The sequence below is a fragment of the Pseudopodoces humilis genome, chromosome 3 (genome assembly GCF_049639895.1).
Source record: "Pseudopodoces humilis isolate 2021_Gansu_Grassland_sample_001 chromosome 3, ASM4963989v1, whole genome shotgun sequence".
In the NCBI taxonomy this organism is placed as follows: Eukaryota; Metazoa; Chordata; class Aves; order Passeriformes; family Paridae; genus Pseudopodoces; species Pseudopodoces humilis.
In genome coordinates, this window is record NC_142202.1 from 13,142,839 (window position 1) to 13,160,184 (window position 17,346).

Below are 17,346 nucleotides of genomic sequence, written 5' to 3' on the forward strand. Positions count from 1 at the left end.
GAATATTCTGTGATTTTGTGATTTTAGACAATAAGCAACTTCCATGGGAACTTTCCCTCCTTACTTTCCTAGCTGAATAACATAAGGAGGTCACAAATTCTCATCACATTCGGCACAGCATATTTTCAACTACTTAACAAAACAGAGTTCTAGAATTAAATCCACCGTGTAAAAGATAGCAACAACTTCCACAGATATACTCTAAAGAAACAGCATTAAAGACAAGCAATTCTCCTCTTTCAATAAAATACTGCACATTCTGTATGATTCCTACCTGATCTTTCCTAGATCTGGACATCACCTCCCTGAATTATATGTCTAAGCCTAAACTCCTCTACCATGGTTTTTATTCTTCGTTTTTCCTGAATCGATTTAAAATTCCCCTATTGTGTTTTCTCCTGCTCAGCTGTGAGAGGAAGAAGTCCTAGATGCACACATTCACCTCAATTGAATGCCTCTCACACAAGTCTGAAGCACCACTTCTGCTTGCACAGAAATATTATCTACCAAATTTTCTGTCTGCTGCATGGAGGCACTTATAAGCATAAACTGCTGAGGTCCTTTCATGAAACACGCTGTAGAGCCATGGAGAGGTTTCATTGCTTAACAAAGTGTGACTACTTCATCAGGGCACTAAAAAGATTTCTCCCTTCAAAGTTATGAGCTCAGTGCACAAAGCCCAAGTGTATAGAACCATCTGAAAATGGAGAGGTATTTTTAGGGCTCAAACTTATTTAAAAAAATATTTTAAAAAAATAAAAATAAGTAGAATGAGTGAAAATTGACCCTAAGAAGAACCAATTTAGGAGAACTTTTTTTACCCCAAAACAAAGTTGTAGGTTTACCTGTAAAATATAGACTTAGAAGATTACATGCTTTGGTTTGATTCCACACTGGAATCACAGTATATCTGTAGCTGCCTGTAGAGACCAAGATCCATTTTTTCCTCTTGATATTTGTTTACTAGTAGTCTTGTGAACTGTCATTTCCATCTTTTTCATAACATCAGAGCTATGCGATTATTTTCTATGAGGAGTGATGCTCATGTCCTAAGGGAAGAAAATGCTTTCTCAGAATCTGATTTTTCAAGGTACTGTGTAACTCCTGCATGGGTATTTTGAGGGCTGTATGGGGGAGGGGTTTTCCATACATATGAAGAATGAGTGTGCTACAGTTCCAGAGTCTACTGAAGTACATTTTGGATCTCTGTAGCACAATACATGATATTTCATATTATATATAACTTGATATTTAGATCATCTCTTCTAGAGAGGGTCCTGTTCAGCAAGGTAATGTGTCCTGTTTTGCCCCACAGTTCATCCATTTCTGTTTGTTCAGTTTTTTACAAATATTTTGCCTTCCATTCAAATCACCCTTATGTTAGCCCTGTAATGTTTTGTTCACAAACCAATCTATAACAGTGATGGGATTTGTTGATACTGCACTGGAAATTGAATTTAGGCATATGAGTTTGTAAATTTCTTACTGAAAATCTGTGTACTTGCCTAAGCTGAATTTCTTACATCAGCCTTGATTCGCATGAGGATCATCTCTCAAAGTCAGTGGGAGATGCTGGTAGAGACTGAGGACAATGATACACACTTATTGCTTTGCTTTCCATGGCAGAGAAGGCTGCCAGAAAATCTATTGCCTAGGAATTTTTTTGTTTGAGGTATTGCTAGTGAGACTCTTTATAACTTAAGACTGTTCAGCCAAATGCTTTCTGAACAATTGCATATGAGGTGCTATTTCACACTGATAAATGAGTGTAATTTTTATTTTTTTTTTAGCCCTGGATATCAAGCTCTAATATCTATCTATCCCTGACTGACTGACCTCCAGCTTCCTCTTATAGCTATCAATAATTTCTCATGCATTGCACAATGGAAAAAGACTTCAAATGACATAGGGAATCACACTCATGTTCATATTTGCCCTGAATATATTTAAATTATCCTTTGAAGGTGGAAAAAGGCAGTTATCTTTATATTTTTTTCCTACCTAAACATGAAATTACAGCTCATTTTAAATAAAATTTGTACAAATAACCCCAAGCACAAAACAACCAACCTTAGTGTAGTTTATTTCACATGGCTATGAGAATTTCTCAGAGAGAAATACAGAAACAGATCTGAAATATTGGTACTATTTCCTTTAACTGGCCCCAATAAATATATTTGTTAAAGGAAAGTTTATATAAAAAGAAAAAAAATAATTACTGCTTATGAGGAGGAAAAAGAAAAAAGGGGTCTCTAATGCTTAATAATTGTTATGGACTGACTCCTGAAAAACCTCCCAGAGACAGTGAGATTGATGGGGCAGTGCTGAGTAAGTTACACTAACTCCTACACTCAGTTTGCCCAAAAGAAATTGCTATTCTTTTCCTTATTTTGCCCCTTTTTTGTTTTTAATTCTTCTCCCATTTTTGTTGTTATTGTTGTCCTTCTTCTTTAATATTCATGGCAACCTTCTATTTGCTAAGAAAACTATCAAATTCTGGGAGGGAATACCCAATTTACATAAGCAAGTATGACCAGTTTTATATGTAAATGATACCAAAAGAGCATCACTGCTGCACAATGAATAAACTCTGTGCCAGCTTCAGCCTTTTCAGTCCAATCCTGTAACCCCAGTGCAATGCTCCTCTTGACCTGAAATTTCCAGGGGGGCATTTATCTCACTTCAGAGAAGCATGGCTGCTGTTCGTGCTGCAGAGTGAACTTCTCTTTTGTTTTGTACCACTGTTTTCTTCCAGCACATGAGAAACACTGTTCTCCAGTCCTGGAGAAACTGGGACTTAGAAGGTGTGTGTTGTTCCTACACAAATCAAATCTGTACTTCACTCTTCACTGGATTTGGTTAACATTATTTTTTGTTTGTTACTATAGCTATTTTTTACAAAAGTTTGACAAATAAACAGTCAACACTTGCATGAGGTAATTTTTTTCTAAATGCTTTTGTCCTCTTTTTAAAGTGTATGTAGCTGAATGATGTTACCCTAAGAGAAGAATTCTGATTTTAAATGAGTTTAGGGGGGTTTCATCCAGAGATTTGAACTTGTGCTAGAAGGGACTTAAACCGGTCTGCATATATTTGAAGTAGTTCTCTTGTCTCAGTGGAGATTTACATAACCATATCTTCCATCAGAATCTTCACTTTCCCATTGCATACTCACTCAAATCAATTTAAATGAAAAATTTATTTGACCCATTTTTGCTGTCTCCAATCACATCTAAATAAGTGTCTGAATATGTGTGTATGTAGGCATCCACAAATAAAACATATGAAGATGGTTTCCCTGTGACAGTATCAACATCTTCTGTGTTGCTTTTGTTTCATCTTCTAAAATACCAGTTTGCACAGCCTTGACCCAATTTACAATGTGCAGCTTGGAGAAGTAACTACATGCTAGAGATGGCACTAAGCTCATTTTAACTACAACATGAACCCAGATCCTGAAAGCTTTGTGGTAACTTCCATTGCACTAAAAGCTATTGATTAGAAATGCTTCCCTGGCAGAGAGGGGGGACTGGTGAACTCATTGTGTTCCAGTGATTCACCGTGAGCTCTCAATGGGAATTGCAGATGATGAGTAGCAGCACAGCAGGTAAACTAGGAAATTCATGGAGCAATTCAGGTCTTAGCCCAGCTGTGTAAATTAATGAAAACATTTCTGCTCTCCTGAATGGATTCTAAAGAGGATCCCATTGTATGTCATAAGAACAATTCCTGCCTGGTTTTTCTATTCCACCTATTTTTACTAGTTCTTTGTATGTTTTGAGCATTTAAATTTAACAGTTCTCATCAGACTGCTTGTTACTAAAGACAGGAAAAGTACATAATGTAGGACAGTATATAAATGATGTGTCCTTTTTATGTCATTTAATTGTAGTATTTATTAGCATACATCTTTTACATGTCTTTTAAATCCATACTAATGTAATTTGATGCAGGATATGAGAGAGCAACAACATCAGTGTTGTTTAAGGGTTGTGCCAATGCCCTAACCAGAAGGCGGTGTATTTTAAGAATTTGATCCACTACAGAAAAAACAGTAGGAACTCAAAAAAACGCAGACTGAATAAAAATTTGTATTTGTCAATATTGAATATTGAAGCACAATCAGAGTGATAAAAAACCCACCTGAGACCTTTATATTCTAAAGTACTTTTGGAGACAAATGGGGTGTTGGGGAGGGTTGAGTTGGTTTGTTTTAATGAAAGTAAAATGAGGTGACTGCTCTCCATGTATTATAAGTATGTTTCAGAAAATGTGTTTTGATTTTTTTTTTCATTCTTAGGAGCAAATTATTTATGAGCATTAGATGATCTTCAGAATAGACACTTTCAGAATAAGTATTCATTTCATAAAGCAAGAAGGCATTTGCTGTAAGCTGCAGAAAGCAGTATAAGAAAATGGATCAAGCGCTTTTTAACCTGCTATATAAACAGGCTTTACAATTGAAAATAATTTAATTTGTGTTGTTAGTGGCTTTTGTATATTTTTTGTAGTTTTGCTTTGTGACAAGCTATAATTATAGAATCACAGTTCCTTGAACTATATATCCTTTAAACAAAAGAACATACAAAAAAAATCAAAATCCTATTAATTGATATTCTATTCTTAGATTCTACACCTTCATATGCATTAGTTTTTGTTTTGTTGAATTTTAAAGAGACTTATCCTGCAGTTCAGCGTGATCTATTTCTGTTCCTTGGCTTGATGTGACATTCTGGGGTTTTGTGTTAGTGGAGTAAAATCTTTTTCTTATGTTCAGTGTAAAGTTTGTTTCTGTTTTGGTATGACTAGTTGGACCAGAGCACATCATTTATTGTTCACTCTGTTGGCTGCATTCATTACATGTATTCACCCTTCACATTGCATATGGCATTATTACTACATGAAAGTTCATATTCTACGTATTCAGAATATACTCATAAAAATTCTATTTCCTTCATATATTAGTTTCTCTCTTAGTATATGGAAAGATTCTTTGTCCTGAAAATGTGATTTAAAAAAATACACAAGAAATGTTTGTGCTTTGTTTGGGGGGTTTGTTAACTTGATTAAGTGTATAAGTTATATGATACAGGATACTTGCTTTCATCATTATAATTCTGTGAATTGCCTAATGGCATAAATACTCTGCCGGAAAGAAATTTTAATTATGGTTTAGATGTAGGAGTTTTTCCACTTTGGGAACCTCAGAATTATTCCTCCTCTTCATGAATTAAAGCCAGGAAGCAGATTATTTGTGTGTTTATTTCAATAATGGGCTAACAACCAAACAAGATTTCTGTTATTTGCCAGCATTTACCTGACAGGGCAGAATTTTTCTTGTTGGAAAGTTTGCTTAATCCCCTTACTATTTTGCTTTAAATGTTTAGGAAATACTATTTTGTATCATGCTGAAGAAGCAATCTCAAAAGAATGCAATCTAAGAAATAAATTCAGAACACATTTTAATAGATATATTTATTCATATTACTGAACCAGTAATATTTATGTTTCCCCTGTAGCTCCTTCTATAACTCTACATTTAGATGTTCTCATTACTTTCCTTCTGAGATCCTATTTGACTCAGTCCCATGAAAGGTCATTACAGGGTTCCCTGCTGTTCCCTTCATTGGTACTACAGAGCAACACAGAGACAACTTTTTGTGAGGGAAAGTGCTTTTGAAAAATATTAGAATTGGTTCTGATAAAGTTTTATACCAGAAACAGTTGTTCACTAAAGAATCCTGTATTTATTTTTCTTGATGCCATCTTTGTTGTCCTAACCAATTTTCCAGCTGTGAAGGAGCTAAAAGTGGAAAAGATGCTTTCCCACATTTTCATTGGCAGCATGCTACCATGCTGATGTATTGTGATACATGAATTACATTACAGCATGGCTAAACAAAAAATAACTTCACGTGGCCTATACCAAAGGGAATTAGTAAAATTAGTGGGCTTAGTAAAAAAATGTGAAGTGATTGAAGATGAGCATCAGAATACAGATCTGAGGAATTTCTTTCAGAAAGGAAGAAAGGTAATAAGGAAGACTTCAAGAGCTGGGAAAAATGACATTATAGAAGGTGTCTGCTATAATCCACTTGAGCAGGAAGAACGAGCAGATATGGACAGACAGGAGGAGCTGCACACTCACAGGCCCTGGTCCTCACGGGGAACATCAGCCACCATGATGTCTGCTGGGGGCACCACGTGGCAGGATTTAAGTGGTCAGGGAGGCCCCTGGAGTGTATTGATGGTAACTTCCACCTCCAAATAAGAGCAGAACCAATAAGGAGAGGTAGTCTCCTGGACTTCATACACCAAAAAGAAGGGGTTCCTCTGGAATGTGGAGATGAGGCAACTTTGTCTGCAGTGATCATGGTGGAGTTCAGGACTCTGAAGACACAGAGACGTGTGAGAAGAAAGCTTACAACAATTGCTTTCAGAAGAGCTGACCTTGGCCTCTTCAAAGATCTGCTCAGAAGAGTCCCATGGGATAAGGTCCTGGAGAAAAAAGGATCTAAGAAAGCAGGTGAATATTTATGGTCACCTCCACACAAAAAAGAAAAAAAGCAAAAAGCAAACAAACAAACAAACAAAAAGCCTACAATGGTAGAATCAAGGACAGGTACAGGTAGGGCTGTGAGGAATACAGAAACACTGTCTGAACATTCAAGAGTGAAGTGAGGAAAGCCAAAGCCCACATGGAATTACAGCTGTTCAGAGATATCAAAGACAACAAGAAGGACTACTGTAAGTACATTACTGCTAAAAAGACATGGGAAAATGTGGATCCTTTGGCCACAAGACAGGGGACGTGGTGACACAGGACACAAAAAAGAATGAGGTCTTGAATGTCTTTTTTGCCTCAGCCTTTACTAGCAGAATCAACCTTCAGGAATCCCAGGTCTCTGAGAAAAAGGAGAAAGGGTAGACCACGGAGGATGTCCCCTTGGTGGAAGAGGATCATGTCAGAGAATACTTATGCAGACTGCCTATATGTAAGTTCATGGCACCTGATGGGATACAACCATATATGCTGAGGGAGCTGTGACTGTCATTGTGAGGCCACTCTAGATAGTCTTTGATTAATCATGGCAGCTGGGAGAAGTTCCTGAAGATGGAAGAGTGAAAATGTCATTTCCATCTTTAAGAAGGGCAAGAAGAAGGACCAGGGAGCTACAGGCTGATAAATCACTGCATTCTCTGGGAACAAGATGGAGCAGCTAATCCTGGAAACCATTTCCAGGTGCACTAAGGATGAAAAATCATCAGGAGTAGTCAGCATGGCTTCACCAAGGGTAAGTCATGCTTGACCAACTTCATAAACTTCTATGACGGGTTAACTGATGTGGGAGATGAGAGCAGAACACTGAGTGTTGTCTACCTGGACTTCAGTGAAGACTTTGACACTGTCTCCCATAATATTCCCTTAGGGACAGTACAGCTCTTCCAGAGACATGGTGTTGTTTCCAGCATGGGACAAATTCCAGAGCCATCTGAGCACAACCCTGGGCCATCAGCTCTAGGTGACCCAGCATGCACAGGGAGATTGGACCACATGACCTCCAGAGGCCTTTTCTGCCTTAATCATTGTGTGATTCTGTGCTACTGATTTAACTCTTAGGAAGAGAAGAGCTATCTGTCCTGGGTTAATTTCTATAAACCCTAATTATGGAATTATTTTGAAGTATTTACTACTATCTACTACCACTAGAAATTTTATTTGTGCAGGCCTGAGATGGGAACAGGCATGGCTGATAAATCAGTGTATCTCACCCTAACACCATGGGTTTGCAAAAGCACATCAGGTTCAGCTTCTCTTTCTCAGAGCCACCTTTTTCACCTATACTAAACTAAAGCCTGAACATTTCTTACATCACTTAGGAGTGTTATAAAAGTTACAATATGCCTCATACCAAGAAAACAGCAGTTTAACCAATTCATATCAAAGTGATTAATGAAAATCAATAGTAGCTCTAAAACACCTCACAAGTTGCAATGTGTGTAAGTACTCTGGACATATGGAAGCTCAATCCAGACATTCACATGGCTACAAAAAATGAAGAGAGATTTTTTGAAGTCTTGGTGGAAAACCTGTGGAGGAAAGAAGAAATGTATCGGTTCTTATTTTAACTAAGAATGATCAGATTTTAAGTGAAGAAATGTTGATTTTTTTTTCAATTGTAAAATTTCTTGTAATTAGATTGCCATTATCTATAACAGCTAATTAATCAGAATAACATTCAGCATCAGGATTAGAATGATTGTAGACTAGTAAAGGAGAAAATTAAGTTCATTTTAAAAAAATAAAGATATCTATTTTGTTCACTTGCAGTCACAGATAGCTATGATTAAATTTTAATTTGATGTCAAATTAAGGACTCGGTTACAGTATGCTGACTTACAGAGTGCAGCTCTACTCACTTCAGAGGAAATTCCCATTTAAATGAGGAGAAGGTTTGTTTTATATCATTCTAATGTCTTCCAAAGGCAGCTTCAGTTCAGTTCACATTCACAAAATGAATCTCAGTAGTAGCCAAGAAAATTTCATGGTGGCGAGCTAAAGAGCTATACAACAAAATGATTTTGAATATTGGTACTCTATTTTTAATTGTGTACAGCGTGTCTTCTACATTTTTAGCTGCTAACTCTCAAGAACACTTCAAACCAAATCGTCTTCAGCCGCCTGTGTCAAAGTCATGGCACCAGGATAGCACATAAACATTCCCCTCTTTTTTTTTATAAAGACAGTGTGTGAATACAAAAATATGGCTGGCTTTGCATGCTGTCCTGTTAATTTTGGTGTTGTACCAGTCTGGGAAGGCACAAATATCCAGCTACAAAGTCTGGGCCTGAGTGAATGTCTCAGATAGGCAAAATGTGCAGTCATATGTCTTCACTCTTTAGTGAGTTCTATAAAGGGGAAATGCTATATTTGCACAGTCGAGATTGTGTAAGTGTAGATAGCTGCCAGTACACCATACAATAAAAAAACTGTAGAAAAGTTTTAGGAAGCAATATGTAAAAATAATATTCGTCTCATGGACAAAACCCCAGCCTCCCCTCCTTTGAGTGTCCTGCTTGTGTTATCCACTGGATCATCGCCTCCGTAAAGCTGCCATCCAGTTGGAAAATTGCTTCTGCCATTCAATCACTGCACAGCATTTTTACTCTCTGTCAGCTCAGCTAATCCTATTCTATTAATGGGTCTAAGAGACCAGTTTTGCAGAAAGAATGATTGGAGAGGGATTTGATTTCTTCTGATAGTAACTGGACCTGAATTTGCTGCCTCTTGGATAGTCAATTATGGCTATCCAAGAGGACAAATTGACAAAGCACAATGCAACAAGGAAATATTGGGCATGTTTCTACTCTCACACACATCAAAACAAGCATGAGTAACCCCAAAAAACCTTTATTCCTCATTTCACAACTTTTTATTAAAGAATGTGTTGAAATAAGTTGCGTTAGGAATTTCTCAAATTAATTTCAAAACAGGTATTCTTGAAATAGAAATCTCTGTGTCACCCCACATCACTTTCATAGATCATAATCTGTACTTGACATTGCTCTCTGCCAACCAGAAGAGTTAATTCTGTATGAAAGGTTTTGATAGGAATAGCCTGAAAATATATTTTCATGCCATGTACCCAGCAGGGCAAAACTGAGGAAAATCCAAAGGAATAAAAATAATCCCAGGAAGAAAAGAGCTGTAAAGTGAACCATATACAGCCAGTTTGTAGTTCTAGCCAGTTGATCCATTCTCTGTGACAGGAAATAAGAGCTCTAGTGATTACAGGGAAGAGGTCCTAATGCACAAAGCGAGGTAAAGTGTGTAAATCCCAGAGATTTTAAGTGGAAATTGAATTTTTCAAATCCAGAGAGATAGCTCCAGAGGATAAATGGGAAAAGATCAGCAGTTCTTAAAGAATATCTGATTATTGAGTAAAATACATAGATTTACATTGTGTTTAATTTCCTACCTATACATGGAAATGAAAATACCGAGGAGGGAATGTGGTTATTTGATTCACCTTCACATATGCAAATGATTTATTTCTGTTTTCATTACCTCTATTAATATTACTGAATTCAATTATTAAAAAAAAAAAAGCTTCCTGGTTGTGGTTACTACAGCCATGACAGAGATTCAGGAATGCTTGTCCCAGAGACTGATGAAAATTTCTTTAAAGAATTGATGTATTGTAGGGAGATCATAAGTATAGTAAATATGAGGGTAGCAAGACCCATTTTGGAAAAAAAAATAAATAAATTTAATGAGGTGGGAAAATATGGCCAAAGTAAAATTGCTTGGGATTGTAATACAATTAAAAAACAATCATTTTTATATACACATGATCTCTCCACTGAGACTGTAGAAGTTTGCATGGTCAAAACTACTAACAGAAGAAAACAAGTAACTTTAGAAAATTGTCACTATCAGGAAGCAGTTGAGAAAAAGGAGATGAAAGTATCAAAGATGTGCTTATTTGTCAACTCCTGTGGCTCCAAGGTCACAAACCCCATTCAGATGTGCTGTATCTAAAAATATGTAACAATAAAATCATCATAGATTGATAGTATTAAACTAAAGCAGTGTTGAATGTCTTAATGTTTGATACACTTGTAATAATAAGTGATAGAAAAGTGATAAATCTGCACAGGAATGAAGTAGCACAAAAAAAGGGTTGCCTCAGAAAGAGTAGTGATTTAATAATGTCTTGATTTTGATTCTGTTTCTCATCTCTTTCTCAGATACCTGGAGAAGGTATTAAAAAATGTAACAGGTGATAGAAGTAAATTGTGGCTGGAGATATTGTCCTGTTGTGAGCCATAGCGAAAATATGTATTTGTCTGAATGGGATTTTCTTCACCCCATTTATATTTGAATTCTTCATGGGAAATATTTCTCAGTGAAATTTTTTGTAAATGATGCAGAGATTGGTTCTTAGAAAACAATTTATTTGAACACTTTTCTGTTTATCAGGATGTCAAAGTATTTGCTGCTGTTTATGCTTGGTTTCTGTTCTCATTTAACTAGAGAAAATTCATAGATTCATAGGAGTTTTGTTCAGAATGTACCACTGTGAAAATATTAATCTGACCTCCCAAATGGCAAAAGGCAAAATTTCTTCCAGTGATTCCTACAATGCAGCCCAAAAGCAATGACATACAGTCTCTGTTAGAGAAAACATCTGTCTTAAGACTTCAGGAAAGAATTTCCTAGAATTGCCAATTGTTATTTTGTCTTTATTGAATATTTTTATCTTCTTTTCAGTTTGAACTTTTCTGACTCTTGGTCACCATCTTTGTTTAGTTGAAAGAACTTCTACCCTAAACTACCAGGAACTTTTGATAGTTATAGATTGGGTTCAGACACCTCTTTCTCTCCTCTTGGATGTATTCAACAGATTGAGCATCTTAAGGCTTTCTTTGTAAGACATGGTTGCTGAGTTTTCTTATGGTTTTAATGATGTGAATGACTGTGGGGAAAGTTTTATTCTGAAACCTCTCTCATTTTTTACTTCACTTTAAATGTATGACCACTGGAACTAAACATGGTAATGGTTTTAGTTGTGCCACAAAAATAATGCCATTTTCTATTTTTGTTCATTATTTCTTTGCTTGTGCACTCAAAATTGCACTGCCCCCCTTATTCGCTGCTTGACACTTGGAGCTCATCTACAGCATCTTAACTTAAAGGATCTTGTCATTATTTCATTTTCAAAGCACTTGGAATACTGTCCAGAAAGGATGGCCTCATTTAGAATAAATTAATGGATGTTACTAGGGTTTACAGAAGCACACTGAATTTGTGCTGATGGCTTTGTCTTGTAAAAAGCTGGTAAAAACATCTAATTGTGACCTAATGATCCTCATTTGGCAGAAATCCTTGTCCTTGTTTTCAGTCAAGGCAGTCCATTAGTGCTCCTGACAGGATCTCACCTTTCTCCCAAGTCCTGAACTGGGAAATCCAGAAAAGAAGGGATCCTCAAAGAGATGAGAGGTAGAGAATGAAGCTAAAATGGGGCCAAACTCCTGTTGTTCTGAAATTTCTCCTTTCCACACAAAAAATATCAATAAAGTCCCTGTCATATTTCTACCAGCTGCACTGGAAATTCCTCTGTGTGGGTCTGTCCAAAGCTGTGTGGAGGGGCTGTACATTGATTTCAGACCTAATGGAGCCGTGTGGAAATGTAGGAGCTCCTGAGTCCTCTGGCCTAGATTCTGATAATTTCTAGATTTTGTGTTTAAGAATCCCAACAGGATTGGGAAATGCTGTTTCCCCTTTTACTCAATACTCAAGAAGTCTGCAGCAAAATCAGAGTACTGTACTAGGTATCTTTATAATCCATTTCTGATTATTCATAATTACAGTGAATAATGGCAATCAATCTTTCAAAAGTACACTTCTAAAAAATGCTAATAATCCGACTGGAATTTGTCAGATACACATCACTTGAGAGGATCAATGCTCATGACCATAGTATTCAATATATTGCTTTAGTTCATCATTATTGACTATATGACTGTTCATGCTTTTAACATACTTCGTATTTTTATATTCTTTCCAAATATTTTGTTTTGAACCCCATGTCAATAAAACCAATTTCTCTACCAATTTGAGAAACGGAGACAGGCTAAATTGCACTATCCAAGAAATGCTGGGAGCAGTTCCACAGAAAAAGCTGCCCCTGAAATGATATTTCTGGGTACAGTTTTGTTCAGTAGATAAATTTAGAGACAAGTATAATTATGCATTACTCTTTGAGAAAAACAAAATATTATATCTTAACTTGTAGCCATCAATTTTGTCGCAAGACATCTTCATAATATAGCTTTATTTCATGCTATTTCACCACTTGCCAAACTTCTGAATCCCTTTTGAAATGTCATAAAACATGTCTACAGTATGTTATATCCTTCCATGTTGGAATGTGATTGTGAACTAAATTGTTATGGGAAAAAGTGCTATAAAAATGCCTCTGTTAATATGCTGTTTCTTCTCATTATTTCTTATTTCTTAGTGTTGCTTCTAGTTTTGTAATTTCAAAATATTTGAATTAATTAAAGAAACAAAATTGTTTCTTCTGTTTGCCATGAAAATACAGTTCTTACATAATTATGTGGCTAAGGTGTAAATTCTCTAGCAGGTGAAAAAAATATAATAGCAGAAATAACCACTAAACATAGAAAGAGTCAGGTTTTGTTTTTTCTTAAAAAAAAACAAGGTTTCCATGAAGAACCTCTGAATTTTAAAACAATTGTTTAATTAGTAAAAATGTACTGTAAAAATATGATTCCCATTTTCATATCACTAAATCACAGTGATACGCTAAAATAATTAGAATTGGTTGCTCTTTTGCTACAAAACAAAACAAAGAAAAAAAAAGGAGCTGGAGAAAATCTGCTCCCAGTTCAATAGGAACAGCCTGAGACAATTCATCTGGAGATAATAAGCCAGATTCACAGCCTGTGTAAGTTGTACAGTTCCTCTGATTTCAACTGTGTCACACCAGATTTAAGTCAGTTCAGTATTTGGCTCAGTATGCACAGTCAACAGATTACACACATGGCACTGAGAGCAGATTTGGCTGGAGGAATCAGGTTACAAACACAGAAAGTAGCAGAGCAATTAATTTCTTTGGTGGTGGGCATGGGGGAAGGTCTTGTAAATAAGTATTTCCAGTGAATAAGAACTCTCTAGTTCTTCAAGTGAGCACCTCGGTGCAATGTGAAAAATAGAAAAGTCCCCAAATCACTTGGAAGGCAGAATTCTGAAGAGAAAGTCGCCTGTTTTCATGGTGGAAAGTCCTTAGTATGATCAGCAGAAAAGGAGAGAGCTGCTCTGTGCCACTGCCTGCAGCATTTGGAGTTGACAAGTTCCTGAAAGCCTTGGGTTCCACTGCTGTCAACAGAGCTACTCAGTAGACAATAAGGTCCCTGAGAGTGGATGGACAGAAATGTGGGTAAATTCTGTGTGTGGCTGAATCATCAGCAGCTACAGAAATGTGTAGTATGGCTCTACTCTCCTCCAGCTACAGAAATTTTACATCAATGCAAATCTAATAACATAAATGAGTTACTCCTGATTGAAATGAGGAAAAATTTGTTCCCTCTGAACTGCAACTTGATAGAATACATGGCTTTCAATGATCTTTCTTTTTTACTCTTTTTTTTAAAATTTTTTTTTTTTTTACTTTTTTGTTTTGTTTTAAGAGTGGCTGGAATAAGCAAAATGAATAAAAAGCAAGGCTAGAATTTGGGCATTCTGGCTTCTTAGATTGCTTAGAATAGGCCATGCCTAGAAAATGAGAATCAGGAAAGCCAAGTGAAGTGTTATTGATATGGAAATATATCAGCCATCACAAACATACTACCTTAATTTAAGAAAAGTGCTCAATGCTAATCTAATGTAAAAGCCTTGTAAAATATCATAAAGAAGGTGAACTAATTTTTTCTTAGATTGCAGAACTGTTTAAGATGGTTTAACTTACCATGACAAAAACCTGTGGAGGAATTAATCTTCATTTCTGGTTACTAGTGAATAAGGGTTTGGCTATATACACTGTTTAATTCACAGTGGGAATTTGACTTTTTCCATTTTATTTAATTCAAAATGTTTTGACAGTTTTACTTGCTATCACTAAATTTTAATCCATCAGACATTTAGGGGAAGCTGCTCAGCTGGTATAAATCTTTCTGGTGAAAGTCACCAAAAAGGCATGCCAACTATTGCTAAGAGGAGGGCTCATGCTATAAAACAAACTATGCTAAACCCTGTAGCCAGATGAGTTTGACCATCTGATCCTGTCTATGATGCCATTTTCAGAACCCTTTTCTTTGAGTCTGACATCATGACCTGGTCTGTCAGCAAACTAATATGCTGTATTTAAAAAGTCACGTTAAGCTAAACATGACCACCAAAAAAAAAAATGCCATGGCAATGTTGGTATTACAATATTCCAATATTGTGATAACCAGAATTAGATGAAAGAGACTGAAGTTATACAACAATTGAAATAAATAATTTATTTTTCATTGAGTTTGAGTGGGATTTTTTTTACTTAAAGAAAGGAAATTACTATATGCAGTTAAATGTTGAAGGCTCTTCCAGAAAAGTTTTGCTAAGAGCTGCTCCAAACATCACTTCTATTTACATTGTGTATATAGAACATCATATCTTTATCTTGTGAAACTGGGAGTTCTTCATCATCTCAGTGAATTTATTCTATTTCTTGATTTCGAGTGTGTGAATAGAAAAGGCGAATTATAATATCTAACTGTATAACTAAACCCTTAAACCCTTACTATTCAGCATTTATAGCAGTCATTATTTTTAAAGTGGTAAACTTTTCAAATTATTTGTTGGAATAATGTTGAGTTTTGATGACCTTTTTCACTGCTTGCTGGCATTAACTTACAAAGGCTTTTCACTTTGATAAGTGACACATTCTGGGAGGAAATGACTGTGCTTAAAAAAATATCATTAAGCCCAGTTCTGTGTAACTTGTTTTCTTATTTTTTATTGGGTTACAATATATCAAAATCAGTTTAGTTTCATGGCCACATGAAAAGGCATTATTCCTAGGGGATGACTCCATGAGAAATGACCAATAATGGCAGAACTGGCCTTCAATTTGCACTGGCTTTTCTGCGTGCTGCCTCCCCAGGAAGAGCTGGTGGAAATGACATAAAATGCAGCAAGAGATCTCCCAGGCAGTCAGACTGCTGTGTTGTCACCCTTCCCAGTCTCTTTGTTGGTTCCACGCCATCCATCTCCTTGACTTCTGTGATGGTTTTACTTTGTTATTTTACCTTTCCCATTTTCTTTCTCCTATCCCCTCCTCAGTCATGCCCATAATGGGTAGCAGAGAAATCCTCCCTCAAAATCACTTTCCCAGTGGAGTAGCTGAGGACTGTAGACACTAACATGAGTTTTAGGACACTGAGCCTGTTTCTCTGTTTTAAATTCTGTTCACTTTTTTAAGTGAGGCTCAATTCTTAGCCCCCTTTTGCTTTGTAAGCTTTGGGAGAACCTTCTTTCCTGTGCCCCATATTGATGTTGGGTTGGGTACACACAATGGTAAACATTGTTGCTTGTTGATAGCAGCCATTCCTTAGGCAAAACGTCCTTTGATCTAACTGGGGGGCAGAACCCGTCCTTGTCACTGCTGCAGCCTTTGCTGGCTGTACCAGACAGAGAATTGATTGATTTTTTACAATGTGCAAGATTCTGACACAGACCAATTCTGTAGGACATGATCTAACGATTCTGAGTTATTCCACCCGGTTTAAGTTCCACTTTTTCCCTGCTGGATTTGGAGATTTAACCCAATGACCAGAGTGCCTCTCTTATTAATGACTGTGGGATCAGCCATGCTGCCTGTGGTAACATCTTCACAGCATATTCAGGAATTTAAGTTATCTGAAGCTTAAAAATCATCTACTTCATCATCCAGGAAAGTTCAGAATGGGAAACTACAACCAAATGAATTTAGAATCCCTATCACAAATGACTGGTGGTTTAAAAATATATAGCTACAAAAGTCTTACAAGAAGACCCTCTAATTAATAACCATCAGTAATGATGGTTGCATGTACAAAGAGCTGCACTAAACCCCGTACAATATTTGCACTTTGGCAAGAGTATTTTATTTCATATCACATACATTTTGTTAAGCAGAGGAAACACTGCTTCCCTGGTGCTTTTGTTTTTCCCTCTGGATTGTAGCAATGGAGCACTTGCATGTTGTGTTTGATGCCTTGCATGATAAAGACATGCAACGGCAAGTTCCAGTCTGCATGCTGCTTAATGAATGTTTTCCTTTTCTCTCCTTCCCTGTTATGTGCTTACAGAAGACAACTATGTGGAAGGTGGGTGCTTTCTACCTTATTTTCCTAAGCTCTTGTTTTTTCCCTCTGTTCAGTGGGGTTTTTTTCTCCTTCTGCTTAATGTTATAAAAGTACACATATCATTCAGTACGGTAAGTTGTATTTTTCCCCCCCACAAAGGCATACAAGCTTATTAAATAAAGATGATTTATTTTTTTCATGCAGAACACAAGCAAAGTTCCTTGGCCTTATTGCTGTAATTCCAGAATATCCCCACTAAAACAACAGTTTTGTACTCATGTGACTGATACCATATCCAAAATCTTTCTGGAGATTTGCAGGACTGATTTCTTCTCATGTTCTGTATGAAAAACACTTCAAGAAACTATTTGTCTCATCAATGTGGAGCCTAAATTCTCCCAAAAGGATAGTAATGCATGCTAAATTCCCATCTCTTAATTGCTTAGGAAAATGGAAAGCGCTTTTCTCTTTAATACCACAAACCCTGCTTAT

At 36.4% G+C, this 17,346-nt stretch overlaps 1 protein-coding gene across 19 annotated transcripts in view; it reads left to right on the top strand.

The window, feature by feature from the left end:
- The window catches only part of NRXN1 (neurexin 1), a 675,655-nt gene that overhangs the window by 61,269 nt on the left and 597,040 nt on the right, over nucleotides 1-17,346 (top strand). For 12 of the 19 annotated variants that reach the window (XM_088053912.1, XM_088053915.1, XM_088053923.1 and 9 more), the window contains exon 3: nucleotides 16,858-16,875. The exons of the other annotated variants lie outside the window; for them this stretch is intronic. In XM_088053912.1, coding sequence (XP_087910038.1) covers nucleotides 16,858-16,875 — 18 coding nt within the window. The remainder of the gene's footprint in view (nucleotides 1-16,857; nucleotides 16,876-17,346) is intronic. 19 annotated transcript variants of the gene reach the window in all.